This window comes from Bubalus bubalis, chromosome 11 (assembly GCF_019923935.1).
Source record: "Bubalus bubalis isolate 160015118507 breed Murrah chromosome 11, NDDB_SH_1, whole genome shotgun sequence".
Lineage (NCBI taxonomy): Eukaryota > Metazoa > Chordata > Mammalia > Artiodactyla > Bovidae > Bubalus > Bubalus bubalis.
The window spans coordinates 101,677,054-101,703,084 of NC_059167.1; the positions used below are offsets into that span (position 1 = coordinate 101,677,054).

At 49.7% G+C, this 26,031-nt stretch overlaps 1 protein-coding gene across 2 annotated transcripts in view; it reads right to left on the reverse strand.

Annotated features, from left to right (window-relative positions):
• Positions 1 to 1,236: 1,236 nt before the first annotated feature.
• Positions 1,237 to 26,031, reverse strand: part of MCC (MCC regulator of WNT signaling pathway) — a 523,821-nt gene continuing 499,026 nt past the window's right edge. For both annotated transcript variants that reach the window (XM_025296457.3, XM_025296459.2), the window contains 4 exons: positions 25,153 to 25,359; positions 21,384 to 21,484; positions 5,251 to 5,373; positions 1,237 to 3,439 (listed from right to left, as the gene is read on the reverse strand). In XM_025296457.3, coding sequence (XP_025152242.2) covers positions 3,259 to 3,439; positions 5,251 to 5,373; positions 21,384 to 21,484; positions 25,153 to 25,359 — 612 coding nt within the window. In that variant the 3' untranslated portion in view covers positions 1,237 to 3,258. The remainder of the gene's footprint in view (positions 3,440 to 5,250; positions 5,374 to 21,383; positions 21,485 to 25,152; positions 25,360 to 26,031) is intronic.

The following is a 26,031-nucleotide window of genomic DNA, read 5'->3' on the forward strand; positions in this document are numbered from 1 at the left end:
GGAACCTTGGGAAACATGATCTTTTTACTTCATACTTTCACGGATGAGACACACTTCCAGCTATACATTTGCAAATCATTTATGGAAAAAGCTTACGACTTGAAATTAGAAGTCATTAATAATACAAGTGGGTAACTTCTATAGTCTTTACTTCACTCAAAACACAAGCATGGCACTCCCAACTCATGAGCGCTTTAAGATATTTAATAGAATTTAAAAATAATTGCAGGATAATTTCTGTGGGCCATAGGAAACAATTCATGCCATGGGTAACTATGAGGCTTTTTTTCACTTAAAATAGTAATCTGTATGCAGGTGGGAACTAGGCCACTTACCGGTGATTTCAAGATTTTCTTGAAACAGTACACTCTTTGCTGTCTTCATCCTAAAAAGAAAGTCTCCTCGGCTCTAACACACACTGCCTCCCAGAGTAGGACAGCGTCCAGTCTCCGGGGTCCCTGTAAAGCTTGGCTGCAGAGGCTCAGAGGAAGACTTCCTAAGTTACACATTGCCTCACAAGAGAATTAACCAATGTGTTTTAACTGGCACTTAGTTTTTTTTTTTTATTTTTTTTATTGTGGCATGCCAGTAGATGGGAGTGAATATACAACAGTTACCTCCATGGGCAATGATAAAATGTCTGTGAGGTAGGGCGAGCGTGAGAAATCCCAACCTTAAGATACAATCATAAGTAACTTTTGGTTTCATCACAAAAGGGGGTCTTACTGCCTGCCAGCCCATGGCAGTTTAGGTGGCTGGTGCACGAGGGATTTGGCAGAACATCAGCCCCATCTGACTGGCGCACGTGTTGATGGCGCTGCTGCTCCAGGCAGAAGTCTCTCTCACTTGCGATTCGGCCTCAGTGTGGTAGTGGGAACTTGTACTCCGGCGGGACCGCGAAATGGGTTTTTTCTTCTCATGCCCATTTCTCTTAAGAGCCAGAGATCGAACTCTGGATTCAAACAATTAAAAATGAAAGTCTGAACATTTTTAACGGCTCGTTCAAGTTAGATAATGAGGATCATTGTTTACGTCTGATGGAGATGTTAATATAAATGTGCTCCTGTTTAGAAAGAATTCAGGTTGTAAAAGAAAATGATCCAGGCACCTGCAATTATTTATGTCATCTGTGCAATTTTCATAAGCCTTGCAATTATTAGCATAATAACCAAGTGCCTGCCAGTTCACCTTCAGCAAGAGTCTTGGGGAGTGTGTGAAGAATACAAGGAAAGGTAATCAACTATTTAATAGCTTTTATTCTACACATTTATAAAAGTAACAGTTTTGCCAGGGAAAGTGTTCACCCAACCAGTATTATGTAGAAATATAAACTCAAAATGAGCTAAGTAGGGGCAGTAATGCTGGGGCTCTTAACGTAGGAACTGAGGCTTCCCAGGTCTGGGATGGGTTCCAGGACTCTGTAAGAGCAGGCTCTGTTGTCCCTTAGAGCGAGAATGGTAGACAGGTTCTGCGCCGGCACCCTTTGCAGTGTTGGTCTTAGAGCCTCCCATCTCTGATGCCCGTTCCCCGCCCTGCACAGCTCGGTTTGCTTCGGGAACATGTTTCCCCTGGGCAAGTTGGAAAAATGGGGAAAACCATGATTTCATCTGCTATACTTTTTTCTAAAAACACACTCTTGGGTCATTACATTTTCCTTGTAATGAAACTATCCAAAGAGTAAAAACTGACTGTTACAAGAACAAAGTTTACGTTATCTATAACAGAACCAGAAGCTGGTGAGGGCCTTCGCCATGACCACAGCACCCGAGAGCTGGGCCTGAGGCCAGCTGATGATGACTGTTTGAAGATGGGGTGGCCTCGCTGCTGGCCTGAGACAGGACGGCCCTTCCTTGGGGGATGGCCGTGCTCTGCCTTTGCAGACGCTGGCTGGGGTGTCCTTCCCTGTCAGACTGAAGGCTGCGGAATCTGTGTCCTGCCTCTCAGAAGAGCTCACTGACACCGAGACGTGAATGCAGTGATCTGGTCGTAAGCAGATCTTTGAACTGTAGCGTTGGGCGTTTTTCTTCTAAGTGACTTTGGGTGGGTCTTCAGGAAAAATGGCAAGTGGTCCTTTAAAATGTTGTCAGCCTAGGGCGGTGAGAACTGAAAAACTGCAACAGGGAACATTACAGTAGAAAAGGGATGAAGAGTTGATTTTCAAATGGAAGACCTTCCTGAAAGAATTCAGGTACTTTGGTCCTGCCCAGTCCTGTCACCATTGTGCTGTAACTGACACCCGTGGACTCACCATCTGCCACCCATTGCCACGTTTCTGGGGGCTAAGAGGAGGCCTCCTCAGCCTTCCCTTGTCCTCTGCCCTCTGGAACAGCAGGGGCGCACTCCTGAACCGGTGCCACAGAAGCAGTCCCTTAAATATGTGGATCAGCTGCAGATCATTTCCCTCGAGAGAGAGGCAGGTGTGAAGCCATCAGTGTGTTCAGGTCGGGGAGCTTTGATTCGTGGAGAACAGCAGTTCTGCGCGGTGCCCGAGTCAGGAAGCACTACTGCGCCTCTGCTCCTGACAGTTTAGGGCCCTGACACGGATCAACAGGACTCTCAGCTATTGGTAAGGTGGCACTGGGACAGGGCAGTTCCTGTCTAAAGAGCGTTCCCTGCCCGTCCCCGCCGCCACTGTGAGGTCAGACCCAACTGCTCCACCTGTAGCCTCAAACCTGGGACTGGAAGGAACACCTACATGCTGTCCGCCTGTGATCAACCTCCCGGGACACCTGTGAGTGACAGCCGCCTCCTAAAGAGTTGATACCTGGGACTTGAAAACCAAAGCCTGGTTGCAGGAAAGGAAGAAGCAGCTCTTCTTGATGCGGAGCACTGCCTCCCCTCTGCCCCCACCACCCCCACCAGTTTTCCCTAGAAGGAGAAAGGAGAAATATGGAATGCCTGAGGTAAGGCTGCAAAGACTGGAAAATCAAACATGATGCCTGGAGTATACCACAGATACAGAAAATGTGGGCGAGGGATAGAGCCAGTGCTGAAAGCGGCAGGAAGCCCTGCGGAGCTGGGGCGCGGGGCAGGAGTCCCCACGCTGCCCACAGCCCAGGAGGGCAGGGGGGACCCTCGGGACCCTCACCGGGGCCACCTGCCCCGAGGCTGAGTCCAGGGCGCCTCCCTGCCAAGAGTGCCAGCCCACCTGCCAACCTTCCCTCTCCTTCTCCCGACAGGTCTCGTCCTCTGAGGCCCCCTCCTCAGTGACTGCTAGACCCTAGCTCCATGGATAGAACCGTGGAGCCCAAGTGCTGACTACAGTGACGTTTCGTTGGTGTGCGGTCTGGAGTTCTCCTCCTCCAGCAGAGCTATTCTTTGCTTGAGCATCCTCACTTGGGTCTCGTGTCTCTCCACCATGGCCATCATCTGAGACTCCAACTTCTTGAGTTTGTTTTGATGCTTCTTCTTTGCTTTCTCATAGGCAGCCACCAGGTTGCTATGTGGGCACAGAGGGAAATGAGAATGAAGGCTTATCTCAAGTAGCACTGAGACACTCACACACACTGTGCTGTCCACTGGCTGACCGGGTCTGGTGAGTACCACTCTGAAAGAACAGGCCACTGGGCCTCCAAAATAAGAATTTGAAATCAGGTGGTTAGTATTTCAATACTTGGGCTCTCCTGGTGGCTCAGTGGCAAAGAATCCACCTGCCAATGCAGGAGACACAGGTTCAATCCCTGGGTTGGGAAGATCCCCTGGAGAAGGAAATGGCTACCCAGCCCAGTTTTCTTGCCTTGGAAATCCCATGGACAGAGGAGCCTGGTGGGTTGCAGTCTATGAGGTCGAAAAAGTCCGACACGACTTAGCAACTAAACGAGAAGGGTCGCAGCACTCATGGTCACTCATGTCTTGACTTAACCACAGTTAATTTAGCCTGACTTGCTAGAGGCTTGTCACTAACATTAAGAGGAGTTTAAAACCAACAATCCAAACTAACCATATCCAAAATAGATAAGCAGAAATGGTAGCTGAATTGTAAAAATCTGTCATGGAAATACAAGTAGGAGGTCTGTTGCTGTTCCAATCTTAAGTCACCTCCATAGCTTGTGGACAGATAGGCCCCAGCAGCTGTCCTTGATGCTGTGGCTGATGGACTCAGTGCTCATAGGCTGTGAACTAACACTGCCAGCCAAACCCAGGTCTCTGGGGGATGAGGGCAGGGGCTGAGCCCAGAGCTAGGTAAGTTTCCGTACCCTGTTTTGTGCTTAGTCATGTCTGACTCTCTGTCACCCCAGGGACCCACCAGGCTCCTCTGTCCTTGAGGATTCTCCAGGCAAGAACACTGGAATGGGTAGCTGTTCCCTTCTTCAGAGGATCTTCTCGACCCCAGGAACTGAACCTGGATCTCCTGCATTGCAGGCGGAGTCTTTACCAGCTGAGCTATCCCAGAGGCCCTCCACCCTCCACCCTCTCTGGTCCAAAATAGTGCTCCACCTCCCTTCTGTATACTGTCAGCTTCTCAAAGCCCAGGACTCCCAAAGACTTGTGAAGGGAAATATGAGGTCCTTTATGTCTATGGGAGGCTGGGTTTTCTTAGAATGTTTCAAACACACTGTGGAAGCAGATGGGAGAATCCAGCTGTCTTCTATTAAAGCAGACATTAAAAACATTTGCAAAATTGTGAAAATAGTGCCCCTCTTATAATTACTTTCTGGAAAACTGTGATTTTTAAAATAAATGTCATTTGTGTTACATTTAGTGAGTTCAGTTTGTTTTTTTAATTTGGTAAATGAATAAAACCTTTAAAAATCTCATTTGAGAAACTAATAGACAAATTTTATTGATAAGTTAATTTGAAAGAACAAAACTTTGAGGTCCTCTTTTTTTTTTTTTTTTTTTTTTAAAAGTGTAAAGGTTTCATGAGCCTGAAAGGTTTGAGGCTCCCATCTTAGAGCATTGCTTCCTGAAGTACCCCACCTGATTCTGGAATGCTGCTCAAATAAAACATTCTGTAGCCAGTTTTGTTTGGAAAATGCTGGCTTAAACCTAGGCTGATTTTTGTTTCTAATTGTATGACTTCTCAGAACCTCTCCTATATGAAAGGGCTAAGAGGGGACCACAGTTGGCTGCATCTGCCATCCATAAAGAGCATTCCTCAGGTTTCTGTGGAACACTGGGAGGTGAAGCTCTAGGGAGGAGTGCGCTCCAAGGAGGTGGCAGAGGACACACCATTGTCCACAGTCAATTCCCAGCAATTATGGTGCGTAAGTCCAAGAACCGCTTGGATTATAGACAGTGAGGTTGTACCTGTTGGCTCTCTTTAGGTCATTAACAAACTCTGCTGATTGCTGGTGTCGGATTTCACTGCTCTTTGTGAGTCTTTCCAAGGCACTCACCAACTCTTGAACTCTGGCCTTTAACTTCTTCTCTCTGTATCAAGGAGAGACGAAGCACGCCATTTAGTAACAGAGACATGGATCGGGCTGCTGCCCTGATGGGGGCAGAGTGGAGCATGACTTAGCTGGCCCAGTCCAAAGGCCGGAGTCCTGAGCAAAGGGGAGAGGGCACAGGAGCCCAGCACCTCATTGCTGTGTTCCTGAAGGCCCTTCAGAAAGGTTCCTAAAGGCTGGGGTCGGCTCTTTTTAATGATAGAGACCTTTAGAGATGTGTGTATCACAAAGGAACAATACAGGAAGTTGTTTCTCATCTTCCAGGTGGGGAGACAAGCTCCTGGAGATGTTCTCTGGGCAGACCCGAGCCAGCGGGCCAGCAGAGTGCAGCCTGCCCGCAGAACCCGGGCCTGCGCTCAGGCCCTTTTCCAAGCTGCTCAGCATCTCCCGAACCACTGGGGGCTCGAGAGTACACAGCTGGTCTGGGCACTACCTGGGCCAGGTCCCCAGTCAGTGAAACCAACACGAGCCTACCTTGCAAAATAGAAAAAGGTGGTTCTCTGTGCAAGTCCTTGATCTCATTGTTCACATTTAAAAAGGATGGAAATTAAATTTGCACTTTCATTCGACTTCCCCTACTCCTTGGCTTCAAGTCTGGTGGGTCTTTATTACTACCATGACCCGAGCTAACTGACTTGGGAGATTTGGGGCGCCCGGTCTGGTTATTGCCTTCCTCTCCCTCCTATGAGAGGAGGACATGGGCAGGGGGATGGGACTGACCACCGTCCTCCCCCCGAGGCCCCTGTCTCTGGCACAGTGTCACTCTGTGTGCAGCATGCTTGGCACAGATCAGCACAGCCTGCATGACGGTTCAGCAAGCTCCCCACTGGCACGAAGGCTCCAGGGTGGCAAGGACCTTATTTGGCTTGTTCCGCAGTGTATCTCCAGTGCCATGCCTGAGAGAGTTTCACAGCGGCAAAAGTGAAAACAAATCACTGAAGGTATCTGGTACCTTGGAGCGTATCAGGTAACCAGGATTTACGGAAGACATTCCTCTAAGAAAAACTCACGGTGTATGAGGAATGCAGATGAGCACAATGAGTGTGGAAGGCAGTTTGGCAGCATCTAGCAAAATAAAAAATGAACACATCCCTTGACTAAGTAACTTCCAGGGATCTTAGAGAAGCATGAGATTACAGTTGGATTCACTTCAGCACTGATTAGAATAGATATGAGTGGGAAACAACCAGGGAGATGGTTAAGTTAGGATCTGCTTTTGGTTCTGTTGAAATGCTCTGCACTGTTAATCAAAAATGCAGGTTGCCGTGCCCTGGAATGGAAAGGTATCTGAACACTGTCAAGCGAAAGTTGGATGCCACAAGTTTGCAAAAACGTGAATATCTGATACACTGATGGCGGACCAAAAGGCTAAATGCTCAACACTGCTGAACTCGCGCAAAGAGGACATGGGACGCTTTCATCTTCTTCTCAAGTTGTTTGAAATGTTCCTAATTCTGGATGCTTTTGTAAAGTGTAGGATGGGTGTGTGGGGGTCACCTCGAGGGGATGGGCTGTGAGGAGCTCTGGGGTTCAGCCATGGTTCACCCCTCTTGGCTTTTCAAATATCGGATCTTGTACATGTCTGCCCCCAGCTACTGTAAGTGCAATTCCAACTTCCCAAATTCATTAATGAAGAAAGGTGTTGCAACACAACAATCCAGGCCTACATTTATGAGGATAGTGGGAGAAAGATATTTGAAAAAGTGAGCATCATACCCGGTGACTTCCTCCCACTGGCCCTAAAGAGAGCAGGAGCCTCCTGCAGAGCCTCCCGGTTAGTGCCTCCTGTTTGCTGAGGCTTCTGGGTCCTGGCAGCTACCAGGAACTCCTCACATCTGGCTGCGGTTCCCACTGGGGCCCTAGAGCTGCACCATCTCCCACCAGGATGAGGCGCATCTGGGGAGCGCGCTCCCACCTCGCTGCCCAAGCCACCGCCTTGGCCTTGCAGGGCCCTCTGTCAGCCCGGGGAAAGTTAGGAGAGCATGGAAGATCTGTCCCCTCAGCCCTCTGACTATAAAGAGAGAAGAATTATTTGTTTTACATTTTGTTACTGTTTTGATTCTTCTTTTATTCTAAAGTTGATTGATAGTGCAAAAGGAAAGAAGAAAATCATGAAGAGAATTTAACATCTAACCGTGAACTCAAATTGATAACATAAAACTGCCTGGAGCAGTACCATTCCCCACCACTGGTCATGCTCACACCTGCCCAGCTCTGGGGGAAGAGTGAGGATCTCCCAGCCTCCGCACAGCAAAGGGCTTCCTGCCCTGGGGCCTGCGGCCAGCGCCAATGAGGATGGGACCCAGGGAAGCAAGAGAAGCCTTCACAGACCCTCCCCAATCCTGGGGACTGGGGGAGATGGTCAAGGCTGAGGGTAGGAAGCCACATCTGGAAGCTGAGACCCCTCAGGCCTCAGGAAGGCAGACAGGAGTGAACTGCTGTTCAGACTCTAGAACTGCGATGCTGATTTATTTAAAGCCACAAAGACAGGCTGAAACTCAAACCTAAAACACGAGATACTTTCTACTTGTTTTTGTTTGAATCAGGCAGCCACCTCCAGTAAGAACCGTGCCTCCAGGGTTGCTCGTCTGGATTGAAACACAGCCCTGCGCGGGAACAATTACAGAGCCACCTCACGCCCGCCTCCAAGGGTCAGGAGCCCTTTGAGTCCTTGGGACACAGCCATTCTGAACTGAGATGTGCTGTAAATGTGCAGTACCCACTGGGGCTTTCCTGGTGGCTAAGTGGCAAAGAATCCACCTGCCAGTGCAGAGGATGCGGGTTCAATCCCTGATATGCCTTGGAGCAAATAGACCCACGTGCTGCAACTCCTGAGCGTGTGCACTAGAGCCCAGGAGCCTCAGCTACGGAGCTCCGCTCCTGAAGCCCACACGCCCTGGACCTGTGCTCCACAGTAAGAAGCCGCACAATGAGCAGGCCGCACACGGAGTAGCCCCTGCTTTCAACAATGAGAGAAAGCCCACACGAAGACCCAGTGCAGCCAAGAATAGGCTCACCATAAAAAAAGAATGTAAAATAAAAATACTGAATATACATTAAAATGATATTATTGATATTTTAGAATGTCCCTGCTTTTAATAGTTCTCAGCTACTAGAAAACACACATTACACATGTGATGTGGACAGGATTGCTCTAAAGCATGTGTCTGTAGTAACAGTGCCAGGGGTATCCCTGGATTCTGGTCAGCAGGTTTGGGTTGAGACCCAGGAATTACAGTTTGAAGAAGTGCTCCATGTGATCAAAACAGCATGGTATTGGCATAAAAATAGACATGTGATCAGTGGAATAGAGTAGAGAGCCCAGAAATAAACCCATGCATATATGGTCAGTTTATGACAAAGGAACCAAAAATATCCAACAGGGAAAGGACAGTTTCCTAGATAAATAAATGGTCACAGGAGAACTGGATGCAAGAGAATGCAGCTGGATCACTTGTCTTACATCATACAAAACAAAGGAACTCAAGGGTTAGATTAACGGGTAAGGCCGGAAGCCATCAGACTCCTAGAAGAAAACATAAGCACCTTGATACCAATCCCAGTGATGGTTTTTTGAATCTGACAGCAAAAGCAAAGGCATCAATAGCAAATACAGAGAAATGGGGCTATATTAGATTCTTCTGTACATCAAAGGAGACCAACAAAATGCAAAGAAATCTACTGAATGGGAGAAAATGGTTACAAATCATGTTTCTAATAAAGGGTTAGTTAGTACCCATAATACACAAAGAATCCATACAACTCAATAGCAAAAAAAAAACCCAACAAAAACCCAGATTAAAAAGTGAGCAGAAGCTGGGGTTTGAATGGAAGAGAAAAAAAAAAAAGAAAGAAATAAGCATAAGGTTATTTCTCAAATGTCCATTTTCTCAAAGACATATAGATGGCTAACAGGCAATGTGAAAAAGATGCTCAACATCACTGATGATCACTGACCACAATGAGATACCATCACACCAGGCAGAATGGTTATTAGTAAAAAAATAGAAGGACAAGAAATAACAAGTTTTGGTAAGGATACAGAGAAAAGGGAGACCCTGTGTACTCTTGGTGGGAATGTAAACTGGTGCAGCCCCTGAGAAACAGAGAATGAAAGTTTCCCCCAAAATTAAAAATAAAACGAACATGATCCAGCAACTCCACCTCTGGGTATGTACCCAAAGAAAATGAGATCACCACCTTGGAAGGATACCTGCAGCCTCATGTCACTGCAGCATCATTTACAACAGCCAAGATACGAGCACAACCTAAGTGCTCATCAGTGGATAAACGGATAAGGATGTGGTATGTATAGAAAATGCACTATTACTCAGCCACAAAAAAGTGAAATTTTGCCATCTGCAACAACATGGATGGACCTTGAGGGCATTATGCTATGTAGAAATAAGACAGAGAAAGACTAATACTGTATCATCTCACGTGTATGTGGAATCTAAAAAAACAAACAAAAAAAAAACAAACAAAAAACCCCAAAACCAAAAAAGCTCACAGAGAAGACTGGTTGCCAGAAGTGAGTTGGAGGTGGGCAAAGTGGGTGCAGGGGATTAAAGGGTATACACTGCCAGTTGTAAAATAAGTCCTGAGGGTGTAGTGTATAATAGTGATTATACTTATTACTCTATTTCGTACTTGAAAGTGGCTGAGAGATCTTAAAAGAAATTTTTTGGTAACTGGTGACAGATGTTAACCAGACTTCTTATGGTGATCATTTTGCAATATATGCAAATACTGAATCATCACACTGTACACCAGAAACTAATATAATGTTGCAAGTCCATTATACCTCAGTAACAAAATAATGCCTCAGGTGATTTCTTCTTATTGTGCAAATTTTGAAAACTGGTAAGGCAGCAGGGCTCTACCTGGGTCTACAGATGAATTCAATGTTGTCTTGAACTCTGAATTTCTATGCAGAATTACATGCACAGCTGTACTGAAGACTACACAGTTTTACTCAGATTTTCCAAGGATGACTTCAAAAATGCTACAAGCCGCGCACCTCAACCATTCATGCCCTGTTCCTTGTAGTTTCTAATTCACATCTGCTTGGCTTTCAGTTAAGGAAGAATTTATATGGTTTGTGTAGGTTAATAAGGCTAAAAGGAGCACTTTCATAGGCTCCATGCAGATGAGAAAGTACAACATAAACACTACATGTTCCATTTGCCCCTTGAGTGGCAGTGCGTTCACACAGAGTTTCCTGGGATGCCCAGAGCTGTGCCATCCTTGCCTTGTTCTCTGGCCCCTAGTATAAGCCCTCACAATTATGAACCTTTATTGCTGGCTCCCGCTGCTGCTGCTGCTGCTAAGTCACTTCAGTCGTGTCCGACTCTGTGTGACCCCATGGATGGCAGCCCACCAGGCTCCCCCGTCCCTGGGATTCTCCAGGCAAGAACACTGGAGTGGGTTGCCATTTCCTTCTCCAATGTATGAAAGTGAAAAGTGAAAGTGAAGTCACTCGGTCATGTCTGACTAACAACCCCATGGACTGCAGCCCACCAGGCTCCTCCATCCATGGGATTTTCCAGGCAAGAGTACTGGAGTGGGGTGCCATTGCTTTCTCCGCTAGTACCACCAAAACCCACGTGTCAGCACACTTACAGGTTTCACTTAAAGGTCTTCCCATCCCCTCACCCCTAAAAGGTGGATTTTGGTCATGAAAGGTCTTCTGAATCTTACTCTAGCACAGGTGCTTTTTTATCTGTTTTAATGGAAGCACAGAGTTGTTGGCAGAGGCATATACTCGGGATCTGAGGGGCGGACTAGTGGTGGGCGTTTGCAGGCACTGAGCAAAGTGAGGCAGGCAGCTGGGCAGGGGACAGCCTTGCAGGCCGTGTGGTGAGGCTGTCCGTGGCTGGGAGTCTGGAAGCAGGGCTGCCACCAAAGCGGGGATAGGGCGGGGGCCGGCACCAGCCAGGACGCCTTCCAGAGGAGTGCCCATCAGACCCAGCCTCAGGGAGTCGTGGCCACGGGGCCTGGAGTTTCTTGGTAATTGCGAGAATTGTCTCCTTCGGGGGTTCCTCTGCCTCACCTTCCATTTACTGGTTAACCCCCAGCCAGGCTTCTGTCTCCACTGGTAACTGTCCCGAGGTCACCAGGGCCCTGGGTGTCACAGTCTGTTCCCATCTGACCCGAAGCACCTTCCCCCTCTCCCCTCAAGCCTGGCTTCCATCCCACTTCGCCGGTCATTCCCAGCATCTCCTGCCCCGGCTGCCTGTTCTCTGCACCTCTGCCTGCTGAGAGTATCTGGGACTTGGGCCTGGACTCTGTTTTATAGCCCACCCTTTCTTGCTTCTCTCCATTCCCATTTATTTTCCTAAAAACTACGTGCTAAAAACTGACTCTCACGGGCATCTTCAATTCAGTAAGTGCACAGGAGAACTGGTCGGTCTGCCCCATGCACGCCTCTGCCCCGTAAGGTGTGCGGCAGTACCTCTTGCCCAGTGGCCGACACCAGTCTCAAGGCAGCCCGGACCCCCCTCTCCCTTGCCCTGCGTGTCCGCTTGGCAGCAGACCCCCACACGGGGGCCACGCCTGTCGCCACCACCAGGTCCAAGCTGCCGCTGTTTCTCATCTCAGCCACCACTGGAGCCTCCTGCTTGGTTTATCTGCTTCACCTTTGTACCCCATAGTCAAGTTTCCATAGAGCGGCCAGAGGACCTTTCTAATATGTCAAATCAGATCATATTATTGCACTGCACTGAGAAACAAGTCTACAGTCTTACTTTGACTAAAGCCCTGCTTGACCCAGGCTTTGGTATCACTCTCCCCCTTGCACCCTGGAATCCTATCCCTTATTAGCCCACACCAAGCGTTTTTTGCCAGAACAGAACCATGCAGTCAGTCCCCTCTCTTTGGGATGAACTTCCTCCACTACGCTATGCTTCCTCCTCCGTTTCAGCTTAAATGTCACCTCAGAGAAGCCCACCCTGACCACCCATCTAAACAAATGTCCCAGAGTTATAACATCCCCAGCATCTTATTATTTCCCCCATTACTTATTGCAATCTATATTTTTTTGAGAGAAAATCTCTGCAGTGACTATGATTTTATTTATTTCCTTCATGGTAGATTGCCAGGAGAAATATCAATAACCTCAGATACGCAGATGACACCACTCTAATGGTAGAAAGTGAAGATGAACTAAAGACCCTCTTGATGAAGGTGAAAGAGGAGAGTGAAAAAGCTGGCTTAAAACTCAACATTCAAAAAACGAAGATCAGGGCATCCAGTCCCATCATTTCATGGCAAATAGATGGGTAACAATGGAAACAGTGATAGACTTTATTTTCTTGGTCTCCAGAATCACTACGGATGGTGACTACAGTGATGGAAGTAAAAGATGCTTGCTCCTTGGAAGAAAAGCTATGACCAACCTAGACAGCTTATTGAAAAGCAAAGACATCATTTTGTTGACAAATGTCCATGTAGTCAAAGCTATGGTTTTTCCAGTAGTTGTGCACGGATGTGAGAGTTGGATCATAAGGCATGCTGAGCACTGAAGAATTTGAAATTGTGGTGCTGGAGAAGACTCTTGAGAGTTCGTTGGACTGCAAGGAGATCAAACCAGCCATCCCTAAAGGAAATCAACCCTGGATACTCATTGGAGGGACTGATGCTGAAGCTGAAGCTCCAATACTTTGGCCACCTGATGTGAAGAACTGACTCACTGGAAAAGACCCTGATGCTAGGAAAGACTGAAGGTGGGAGGAGAAGAGGGCTACAGAGGATGAGACAGTTGGATGGCATCACTGACTCAATGGGGCAAACTCTGGGAGTTGGTGATGGACAGGGAAGTCTGGCATGCTGCAGTCCATGGGGTTGCAAACAGTCAGACATGACTGAGTGACTGAACAACAACAAAATGTCTGTATAGTCTAAACTCATCTTTTTAAAGAAAATCCAGCCAGCAGTAGTAGCTATCCTAACTCCTTTACAGGCTTGAAGTTATTTAATTCTCACCACAAACCTTGGAGGTCAGTCCTGTTATTATTCTAGTTTTCTAGATGAGGCGCTTGAAGTGCAGTTGAAGAGATTTGCCAGGGATGCCTGTGGAGCTAGGCTGCACTGGGGCTCTGTGAGTCAGCATGTCGCTGCAGTGTGCCGAGTCACAGAGAGCAGGCAGTGGAGCAGGAGACGGGTGAAAAGCCCAGGCCTGCGGAACTAAGCAGGGGGTGTCCTGGATAAGGATGCCCTGCAGGTGTTGACTTGGGGTGCATCTGCCTAGAATAGCAGCAAGATGGCGGCCCAGACCACGTTTCCTGCACATCTCGCCGCTGCCTTGTCCGTGCTACAGGGTCCTTTGATGTCTCCATCACTGCCTTAATGAGATCTGAGGGGAAGGCCTTCTCTCTCAGCTTTTGGAACATGGGGGAATGACGGAAAGATGAAGAAATCTCACTGACTCACCTCAACCCCCGGGATGAGAACTGATGTTTCCCTTGGCCCTGTGAGGCCAGCTTTGGAGCTCAGCCATTTATTTACAAGGTAATGAACTTACAGGCACACCGTGTATTCCATTAACATCCTGTAGACCCCTGTGCATTTATGGAATTCTAAGCACAACCTCTACTGCCTGATGGCTGTTGTAAATCAGCCACATAGGCAGCACCAGCAAGTGCAAGTTTAAGAAAACAGTACCTTTAAAAATAACGGTCCCACTAATGAAACGGTGATGATCCTACTGCCTGCGGCCGGGGCTCCCTCTTTAAAAGGACTTCAATCGGTTCCCTCTTCATTTCAATCCAGTATGTGTCTGCCTCAGGAACAGTATTAATCCATAGCTGCTGGAACAGGGGTCAGTGGGTGCCATCAAGTCTGGAAGATTTCTAGAGCTGGGCAGATATTTTTTGGAACTCGGTCATGGATTTGAACTCCAGGAGACTCCCTGTGGTTTGCTCTAAGGCTCTCTGACAACCACAGGCTCTGTGGGCGCTGACGGTGATGAGTGGTCTGTACCATCAGGGGCACAGAGAAAAGGTGCCTGAGGAACCTCAGGAAGATGAGTGTCCAGCTGGAGGGGATAAGAAGGAGAGGTTCACAGCTTGAGAGAGGTGGGGTGGGGTGGGGGGATAAAGCAAAGGGCATGCTCATGGAAAGATGGTCTGGATGAATCTGGACAACAGATAACGTGTAGGGAAACATTTGAAATATAGGCTAAGAAGTTAAGTTAGGGACCTACACATGGTGTCAAAGGTCACACAGTGGAAGATCTATCTGCAGAGCCACATGATCAGAAGTATGATTTAAGGTGTTTTGTGTGTGTGTGTGGGGGGGGGGGCGGGGGGGGGGGAACACAGGATGGGACTAATGGCAGAATGACCCGCTGAGATGCTACTCTGATTTTGGAGGGGTTTTGGAGGGGTTGAGGGCTAAATTCAGGAGAAGGCAACGCAAACTGCATGGGACAGATGAGGTTTTAAGAGGAAAAAACAATACTGTCTGCTAATAAGAGGCAGACTTCGAAGTTTTTACATATAAATAGGAATTCTGAAAAAGAGGCCAATTTCAAAGGGCAGGAGGAAACAAGATAATTTCTGTTTTGGATGTCCTGTGTTTTAAGGCTCTAGTCTATTCAGGGGAGATGTCCAGTGGGCAGAGAGAAATGAGGCTGAGATGGTTTAGGGATCACTTAGACGGGACAGAGTCACCAGTCATACAGCTGGGTGAGTAAGCCATGATTCCTGCACCCCTTACCCGCCACCCCCCACCCCCCACCTCTCCTGCAGGGAGTGGAGGAGGGAAGGAGAAAGTGAAAGTCATGTTAGTCGCTCAGTCATGTCTGAATCTTTATGACCCTATGGATTGTAGCCTGCCAGGCAAGAATATTGGAGTGAGTTGCTGTGCCTTCCTCCAGGGGATCTTCCTGACTGAGGGATTGAACCCAGGTCTCCTGCATTGCAGGTGGGTTCTGTATTCTCTGAGCTACCAGGGAATTGAGGGAAGGAGAGGCAGGCTCATAAGAAACAGAGCAATGATGTATTCAAAGAATCTGCCTGCAATTCAGGAGACCTGGGTTCGACTTCTGGGTCTGGAAGATTCGCTGGAACAGGGATAGGCTGCCCACTCCAGTATTCTTGGGCTTCCCTTGTGGCTCAGCTGGTAAAGAATCCACCTGCAATGTGGGAGACCTGGGTTTGATCCCTGGTTTGGGAAGATCCCCTGGAGAAGGGAAAGGCTCAGTTCAGTCACTCAGTCGTGTTCGACTCTTTGCGACCCCATGGACTGCAGCACGCCAGGCTTCCCTGTCCATCACCAACTCCGGGAGCTTACCCAAACTCATGTCCACTGAGTTGGTGATTCCATTCAATCATCTCATCCTCTGTTGTCCCCTTTTCCTCCCACCTTCAATCTTTCCCAGCATCAGGGTCTTTTCCAATGAGTCAGTTCGTCGCATTAGGTGGCCAAAGTATTGGAGTTTCAGCTTCAACGTCAGTCCTTCCAATGAATATTCAGGATTGATTTCCTTCAGGACTGACTGGCTGGATCTCCTTGCAGTCCAAGGGACTCTCAAGAGTCTTCTCCAACACCACAGTTTAAAAGCATTAATCTTCGGTGCTCAGCTTTCTTTATGGTCCAACATCCGTACATGACCACTGGAAAAACCACAGCCTTGACTAGATGGACCTTTGTTGGCAAAGTAATGTCCCTGCTTTTTAATATGCTGTCTAGGTCGGTCATAGCTTTTCTTCCAAAGAGCAACTGTCTTTTCATTTCATGGTTGTAGTCACCATCTGCAGTGATCTTGGAGCCCCCAAAATAAAGTCTCATTGTTTCCATTGTTTCCCCATCTATTGGCCATGAAGTGATGGGACCTGATGCCATGATCTTAGTTTTCTGAATGTTAGAGTTTTAAGCCAACTTTTTCACTCTCCTCTTTCACTTTCATCAAGAGGCTCTTTAGTTCTTCACCTTCTACCGTAAGGGTGGTGGTATCTGCATATCTGAGGTTATTGATATTTCTCAGTATGTGGCCTGAAGAATTCCATGGACTGTATAGTCCATGGGGTCACAAAGAGTCAGACATGACTGAGCGACTCTCAGGGCACACAAGAATCAATAAATAAATTTTATAGACAGGGAAGAGGCCCACACGAGCAGGCTCGGCTCGCACTCAATGGGTAAGCACCCCCCTGCCAGCACATGGAGTCCAGCGGAGAAAGCAGTGGTGTGCGATTTCCTCGTGGCCTTGCCGTGTGACCTTGAGTGACCACTCAGCCTTGCTGTCCAGTCTCCCCGCCCCTGCCTCCTCCGCCTCATACAGGGGACACCACCTCCTCCTTGCCGCCTCCTAAGCGTGACGGAGAAACAGCCTGCTCCTCTTAGCTGTGCCCGGGTCCTCAAGGTAGGCTACGCAAATAGCACAGAAGTACAAGAAGACTCCTTTCTGAAAACTCCCTCTCCTGAGCTGCATACCACAGCTTACTTCTCCGGTGGGAAGGCTGTTCAGTTAGATTTTACTAGGAACGTGAGCAAGACAGGGATCTGGGGTGGAGAAGGGCTTTGCAGCGCACAGCCTGTGCAAACGACAGTGCAGACAAGGTGCCCCGATACGAAAACTCCTCATGTGCAAGACAGGAAACCTGGTCATCCAGATGGGGTTTTATGGCAAGCCTGGCACCAATATCCCACAATAAGCGCTCACGGAAGTGGAGGGAACAAAATCAGACCAGATGGAAGTTAGATGGTAAATGTGTGACTGCCTGAAGGCCTGGTTTTGTTCCAGACATAAGAAGGTTGGGCGCAGACACACCGAGAGCAGGGTTGTGGGGCCGCAGCTGCTGGGGCAGGACAGGGACCAGGCAGCGACTGGAGCGTCACAAGGCCCTTCCCGGGGCTCCTGCCAGAAAAGCCCACACTGAGCCTCCGCTCCAGGTGTGCCAGTGGTAAAGAACCCACCTGCCAACACAGGAGATGTAAGAGATGCAGGTTCAATCCCTGGGTCGGGAAGATCCCCTGGAGGAGGGCGTGGCAACCCTTCCAGTCTTCTTGCCTGGAGAGTCACAGAGGAGCCTGGTGGGCTGCAGTCCACGGGGTTCCAAGAGTCGGACACGAATAGTAACTTAGCATGCACAGCCTCTGCCCACCCCTCTACACACCTGCTCTCTTCAGTCCTGTTCCTGGGGCCCACAACTTCGGTGTTTGGAAGCATCATTTTCCAAAAAAGGAATATGTCTGAAAATTCTGTGAGGAAACCCTCGACTGACTCAGCCACTAGCTTGGCGGCGATTTAACACCTTCAAGGAAGGTGGTAGTTTCCACTTGACTTTTAAAAAGAAAAACACCCCAAACCTCAGTGCTTGGGCATCTGTGATATAAACCCTCATGAAATAATGATTCCCATTTCTAAGCTATGTATACAGTATAATTATGTTATTTTCCTTTTTCCTGTAGCCCTGTGGGTTCTTTCTTGGCTCCATATATCTGGGGCTTGATTAGAAATCCATGCTAACCAACTCAAGGCTGGCTATTGGAAATCCATTGTGACTGACAGAACAAATGAAATCTCTTTATGTTTAGTCAGCAGAATCTGCAACCTGCTTGTGCCAGCGAGGCCCTCTGAGGTTCAGGGATCTTGAAAAATGCAGGGGCTTTGCTTACAGACACAATGTCCAAAGGGCTCCCACTTGGAAGCGGGGGATGGTTTGCATCCCTGGTTTCTGGCGCAATCACGTCATTAGGATTAGGTGAGGGCATTTTCCGCACAGCTTCTCTCTTCCCTCCTCAAGCAAAGCGATTACCATTTAACCACACGGCCAGAAGCGCTGGCAGTGTAAAAACTGAGCTACTACAACTTGGAAGGAAAGAGCAAAAGTGGCAGTGAGTCAGTCAGGAGGGTAGTGAGGTTCCCTACAAGGCAGCATTCGGTCCACCTCAGCTGGAGGCGCCACTATAAACTCGACAGCCCCGGCTGGATCAAGACAGCAGCCTGAGCATGCACTGTAGCTTTCCCTCCATTCCAAATCCTCCCAAGTGATGGCAAACGTATTTTTTTAAAAAAATCCTAAAGAATGATGGAAACTAAAGAGCGTTCTTTGTCTGCCAGAAACCGTGAGCAATCGTAAAAAAGGAAAGGCAGGTTTTATTCTTCTTGAAAAAGGAAACCACAACTCAAAATGCACACTGAAGAAAGCTGCTACAAAGGGAAGAAGGGGACTCAGAGGTGCTCCAGCCAGAGGAACGGGCGGGGACCAGACACCTGGGTCAGACACGCAGCCTAGACCTGCCGTCAGCAGGGAGGAACAGAAAGCGCGGAGCCAGAGCCAAGTCACCAAACTCAACTGTAAAGCTCACCTGTGAGCAAAGTCAGTACAGCAGACAAGTGTCCTCAGAGAGACGCAAGAAGATACCATCATTACAAGAGAGATGACAGATTTAATCAACAAAATGAACTCAGTGCATCAGTCAAACACCATGGTGGCTCCAGGAGGGATACATTTGTTGTTGTTTAGTTGCTGTCATGTCTGGCTCTTGCGACCCTGTGGACTGGAGCCCGCCAGGCTCCTCTGTCCATGGGGATTCTCCAGGTAAGAAGACTGGAGTGGGTTGGAAAGTGGACCTTAAGAACCTCCTCAGTTCAGTTCAGTTGCTCAGTTGTGTCCGACTCTTTGCGACCCCATGAATTGCAGCACGCCAGGCCTCCCTGTCCATCACCAACTCCCGGAGTTCACCCAGACTCACGTCCATCGAGTCAGTGATGCCATCCAGCCATCTCATCCTCTGTCGTCCCATTGTCCTCCTGCCCCCAATCCCTCCCAACATCAGAGTATAATAAGTATAAAAGTACTAAATTCACAGTAGATTTTGAAAATTTAGTTAAAAAAAAAAAATTAGAAGAAAATTTAATAAAAAAGAATTAGAAAAATTAGAAGAAATACCTTTTAGAGATATGGATTTATATTTTGAAATATTTTGGATGCACTGAGTGAAATACAATCCGTTATTAAGGTGGACTGTATCTGTTTCTTCTTTTTTTTAAAAAACATGGATCCTAGAACATTTAACATTACGGTGTGATTTGCATTACTTTTCTGCTGGACAGCCTTGCTCTAGAACCGAGTGCAAAAGGGTGGGGAGAGGATGAAAAGTCAGGATATGGAATACAGATCTAGAAAGGACAGAGAAATAGCCACAATAGAGGAAAACGCCCAGAGGTAAATAAACTGAGGCTGTTTGAGTGGAAAGAGACCCGAGATGGTGAGGCAGGCATTCTCACTGAAGGTGGAAACAAGGTAGAGATGCCTGTTTGTTTTCTCTTCAGTCAACTTAGTTATCTTTATATTTGAGGAATATGCTATATATAAGAAGCAGCCAAAAAAACTGTTAAAAGTTCCCTAAAGAGCCAACAGAATTTACCTGCAGTATTCCATCCCAGCGATACCAAAAGACGCCTGTTTTGACTGTCACCTTTTAACACGGTCCTGAGAGTCTAGCCAGTGCCACACCACAGCAGAAAGGTGAAGCAGCAGACCTTTTTCCGTCTGCAGGTGGGCTCACTGTATATGCTTTTCTCCTGCACTCACCTTTCTGGCCTGCAGGCCTGCACAAGAGGAGGCCTGCCGGGGCCTCCTCTCTCCCAGGCAGCTGTGGTACTCCCAGCGAGTGGCGCCAGCCGCTGGGAGAACTGACCCCAGCCATCACCCCTGGCCTACACCATCACCCCTGCATACACTGTCACCCCAGTGTACACCATCACCCCTGGTGTATACCGTCACCCTGGCATACACCATCACCCCTGGCCTACACTGTTACCCCTGGTCTATGCTGTCACCCCTGGTGTACACCATCATCCCTGCATACACCGTCACCCGTGCCGTACAGTGTCACCCCTGCATAAACCATCACCCCTGGCCTACACCATCACCCCTGGCCTACACCGTCACCCCCGGCCTACACTGTCATCCCTGCATACACCGTCACCCCTGGCCTACACTGTCACCCCTGCATACACCATCACCCCTGGCCTACACCATCACCCCTGGCCTACACCGTCACCCCCGGCCTACACTGTCACCCCTGCATACACCGTCACCCCTGGCCTACACTGTCACCCTGCATACACCATCACCCCCGGCCTACACCATCACCCCTGGCCTACACTGTCACCCCCGGCCTACACTGTCATCCCTGCATACACCGTCACCCCTGGCCTACACCGTCACCCCTGCATACACCGTCACCCCAGTGTACACCATCACCCCTGGTGTATACCGTCACCCCTGGTGTATACCGTCACCCCTGGTGTATACCGTCACCCTGGCATACACCATCACCCCTGGCCTACACTGTCACCCCTGCATACACTGTTACCGCTGGCCTACACCGTCAACCCTGGCCTACACCGTCACCCCGGTCTATGCTGTCACCCCTGGTGTACACCATCACCCCTGGCCTACACCGTCACCCCTGCATACACCATCACCCCAGTGTACACCGTCACCCCTGGTGTATACTGTCACCCTGGCATACACCATCACCCCTGGCCTACACTGTCACCGCTGGCCTACACTGTCACCCCTGGTCTATGCTGTCACCCCTGGTGTACACCATCACTCCTGCATACACCGTCACCCCTGCCGTACAGTGTCACCCCTGCATAAACCGTCAACCCTGGCGTACACCATCACCCCTGGCCTACACTGTCACCCCTGCATATACCGTCGCCCCAGTGTACACCATCACCCCTGGTGTATACCGTCACCCTGGCGTACACCATCACCCCTGGCCTACACCATCACCCCTGCATACACCGTCATCCCTGGCCTACACTGTCACCCCTGTATACACCGTCACCCCTGGCGTACACCATCACCCCTGGCCTACACTGTCACCCCTGCATACACCATCACCCCTGGTGTACACCGTCACCCCTGGCCTACACTGTCATCCCTGCATACACCGTAACCCCTGGCGTACACTGTCACGACTGGAAGAAACTGCCTCTCCGGGTGGCGGGCTGAGTGTGCTTACCGACGGATGGCGTTCGCAAACTCCGTGGCCAGCTCGCTGTCGCCGCACGCCGTCCGCAGTTCGGCCAGGGACAGGGCAGGGGAGGCGGCGTCTGGACACTCCTGAGAACGCAAAGCACCGGGTCAGGCATGTTGCTGAGCCGAGGGTACCGACGGCAGAGCAGGAGGCGAGCAGAGCTGCAGGGCGGCCCTGGCCAAGTGCCCGTAGCGCACCTAGGCTGCCCCATGTCCCGAGCACTCACGGGTGCCCAGGTTACACACACGAGTTCCCTCGTCTGACCACCATGACGGCCCTCTGCAGCAGACACTGTCAGTATCCCCTCCTGGCCAAGGAGGACCCAAAGCACAGGGAAGTGATGCTGTCCTGAGTCACTGCGAGGATTCCGCGGAACCAGGATGCCCACTCAGGTCAGCGCTCCTGTCACTCAGGAAAGACACGTGGGAAACATACATGTTTGTGTGGTCCCTGCCCCCATCCCACACCCTCCGGGGAGAAATCCAGTCTCCTCTGGATTGAGGGGCTTCACTGGGTCCAAGTAATCATCTAGAAAACCTGGGAGAAGGGGAGGAAAATGGAAGTGCATCTTGGCATCAGACAGGAACTTTGACATCACCTAACCCAACTCCTCCTGTTTTACAGATGAGGACACGTAAGAGCCTTTAGAGAAGGCCTAAATCCGGCATGGAGCACAGTCCATTCATAACACCATGACTGTGCCCATTTGAGCGGCCCGCTGTCTGCATACAGACAGAGAGCAGCTGCTCTGCTGTGGAATAAGCAGAGGGGGACAGTGCTCATCTGATAATTTGTTCAGCAGACACTTCCTGAGGATTTACTACAACCCAGGCTCCAGAAGAAAAAGCTTGTGACCTGTTACTCGAGACAGAATGTAGACAGAAGGCTGCATCTCAATGGGTGAGCGCTCCAAGGGGTCAGGGGCCCAGGGCTGGAAGTCCAGGTGACAGGAAGCACGGAGGGGCCTCTGTCTGCCCGCACAGATGCACCACACCCCCCGGGGCTCAGGAGGACAGCACCGCGTCTGAGCCCTCCTCCGGCCCCCAGCTCTGCCCTCTTCCCTCCGTTCCACCTGGTGTCTTGCAGCCCTGAGCTGCCACTGACCAGCTCTGCAATCTCTCCAGAGTCCAACACCCTCTGTGAGTACATCGACTCCCCTGCGGGGCTGACGTGTCTCCTTAAAGACAGGGCCAGCTTTGTTTTACCCAGTGCTGCTCACCGAGCGTGTCTAGTAATCTCTGCTGCACACAGACAAGAACTGAAAAAACCTAATGTGATTTGGTCAAGATGTGGGATCCAGCCTGTTGGCTGAAGGCAAGTTTTGAACCAAGCATGACACCCAACCACCTCCCTACTTCGAAGCAAGAATAGGTGTTCTAAACTCCCGTCTGGCTGGCCACCTGTTTTTATTAAGGCCCACAGAGTAAGAATTATACTTCTATTTTTAAAATCAAGGGAAAGAAATCAAAGGACTATTTTATGATATGTAGGACTCATGGAATTCAAATTTCAGTGTCTATAAATAAAGCATTGTTAGAACCTAGCCATGTGCCTCTGTGTCTGTATTGTCTCTTCCTTTGCAGTAAGGAAGAGACAGTTTTGCAATGGCAGAGTTACATAGGTGCGGCAGAATCTGTATGACCCCAAAATCCTAAAATATTGACTATCTGGCTCCAGCCTCTGCTCCAGACTGCTTGCTTCATCTACCAACAGATAAGACCAAATGAATAGCCCAGAAGGGAGATATTATTGATAGAGTAAATGAGTCTAATTTTTAAAAGACAAAATAATCAGCTTACTCTAATTTCATTACCTGAACAACACAGGGTACTTTTATAAAAGCTCTGTACTTTAATGTAAAAAAATAAAAATAAATCATCTGGTGTTCTACGTCAAAGAAGTTTCTGTTTTCTGGAGCCATTCCACAGAATACAGTGCTTCTCCCAGTCAAAATAAATACTAAGAACCAGGGGAAAATGCTCAGGTCATGGGCCTCCTGGCAAGAGCTCGGTAAGTCCACTTCCACCCCACCCTAAGAGTACATACGCAAACACAGGAGCTCTGTCCCAGAGTGACGGCTCACAAACTCAAAGGGCTGTGCATAGATTCTGAAGCCGTTGCCACAGAATGGACAAGCCGTGTCTGTGAGCTCCAGATTCTCCCGAGTGAAGACGCACTGCTGCCCACCCCGTGGTCAGAGCCCTCAGGCACTGGCATGTGGTCTCAGGGCGCACCCCATGGTGACCTTTCCCAAGCTCAGACTGTGTCACGTCACTCCCTGCAAAAGGCCCTCTGCGATCCCTCCCCGTGCCCAGGACGGCGCAGCAGGTGGGTCTCTCCAGCCAACACATCAACCCCTCCTCTCCCTGGGCTTGGCCTGTGCTGCTCCATCGGTCCAGGGCAGACTTCCGCGTCCTTCCTGGCCTCTTCATCGGGCTCGCACCCACTCTCCACTGGGTCTGTGTTCAGGAAACCTGCCCCTAACCTCCAAATCTGGATCGCGGGTCTGGCCTGTGGCCTCCCCTCACACTGGGCATTGATCTTTGCACTCTGGTTGTTGTGTCCTCTGTTGTGATCATCTATTTGCCCACTGGTGTCCCACACTGGAAGCTAAAATCCTGGAGCTATCTCCAGCATCTTGACTGGACCAGATCACATCCATCACAGGAATGGATGACTGAGAAGCAGCAGGGCCTTGGGAGAGCAGCCCCACTGGGTGCTGCAGCCCCAGCTCCCTTGGCACCTTGTAGGTGAGAGTGGGCAGAGGGCAGCTATGGTCTCTGGCGCAGGCAGCACAGTTCTTAGCTGTTTAGGGGAACCATTCTCTGCCACACATCATCAGCAAGGGGCTTTCTTCTTAGGGACACTTCTCTAGTGAAGACGCCCCTGCATCTGGGCCGTGAGGGGCCACTCACAGAGCAGCAAGTCACTGCACGCCCGCAGTCCTGGGCCAGAGACAAATGGGTCAGGAGAAGCTGGCGTTCATCAGGAACAGAAATTTGCATGTACGGAATTCCAGGACCCTGCGGCGAAGGATGTCTTTCTTTAGGGTCTAGACTATTTTTTTTCTCCAAGGCAGTGTTTGGAATTATTCTGCGATAGAGGATGACGGAATGAGCTTGAATTCTAGAAAAAAAGACTTGAGGGCTAATGAAAGTGTGAGTTTGCAAGATGATGCCACCGGCAGCCCACACTCTGTGCTCCTCGGGGTAATTCAGGGCTCGCCTTCCTCCTCCTCTGCCTCAGGCCACCTCCTGCCTTCCACCTGAAGGAAGCTGAGGAGGAAACACATGAGAGGAGGAGGACCAGAGTTGGCCAGACTGGGGTTAAATCCTGATTCTGCCATTTACCAGCTGTGAGACCACGTCCCCATCTTTTAAACCTCATTTTTCTCATGTAAATGGGGATAACTCTTGCTTCCCGAGAGTCATGAGACTCAGGGGAGATGACGTGTGTGGTGATCAGTACCACGTGATCAACACCGATGATCACACGGGCCAGGAGGAGGAGGTGGGGTGAGTACCAGCCTCCTGGACCACTGCACAGGCCACTGCCCGGATGAGACCGTGATCTATGAGATGCTTTATCTGCTACATAAAGTGAGGTTTGAAAAAATGTGGACTTGGTTTCTTTGCACTCAAAATGTCCCTGTCTTTCAGATCTCTAGAATGGCTGCAGTTCCTCTGGAGATAAGGAAGCTGAGGGCAGTGAGCGCGGCTCTACGGGAGGGGAGGCTGAGCCCGGGCTGCCCTACCTTGCCGGCCGGGTCCTTGCCTCCGCTGCTGGTGGAGCTGAGGGACCGCGTGCGCTGCTCCTTCTGCTCCTCCACCTCAGACTTGAGGTGCTCGATGTGGACCAGGTAGGCCTGCTCCTGGGCTTCTCGTGTGCTCAGCTTCAGCTCCAGGGCCTTCTTCTCCTTCTCCAGGAGGTAGAGCTGGGCCTTCAGCTCGGCCATCTCCTCCTGCGGGGCACAGAGTGTATGAGGGGCTGGTGGGGTGAGAGCAGGGCCCCTGACCGCCCCGCGAGGCCCCGCGGGAGGTGTCACTTGGCAGCTGTTGTGGGGGGCCAAGCCCTGGGGGAGACTGCACGGCTGTCTCCACACGCCCGCACCATGCCACGGGCTTGCCACTGTGCACCAGAACCGAGATCAACAGGTAGAAGGGACAGGCCTGCAGGCTTTGGCTCACACTAAGGAGCATCTTTCAAACAACTGGTGGTCATACTCGCCTTGCTGGAGGCCAGTTTTCTGGCAGGCAGAGGCTAACCCGCATCAAAGAGGTTGAAGCATCTGACTAGGTCCCTTCTAAATTCCGTTTCCTTTCCCATTTTCCATGACACCAATCCATGAATATCATCACCCTCATGGCAGTTGGGTCCTGCAGCCACGCTGGGCAGCTCGGAAGCACCCACGCAGTGACACTGGCCCCAGGTCCTATCAGCTTCAGGGCCCAAATAAAATCCATGGAAACAGAGCCCTCCTCAGGTGACTATTCATCAGGTCACTTCTTGAAGTATCTTGGAGAAGTCAAAGGAGAGTTTGCTGTGAAGAGTAAGAAGTGACCCCAAAATGGGACAGTGCTCTCCTGGACAGTGAGAAGCACTCGCATTTACTGAGCATGTAACCCTGCTTTAA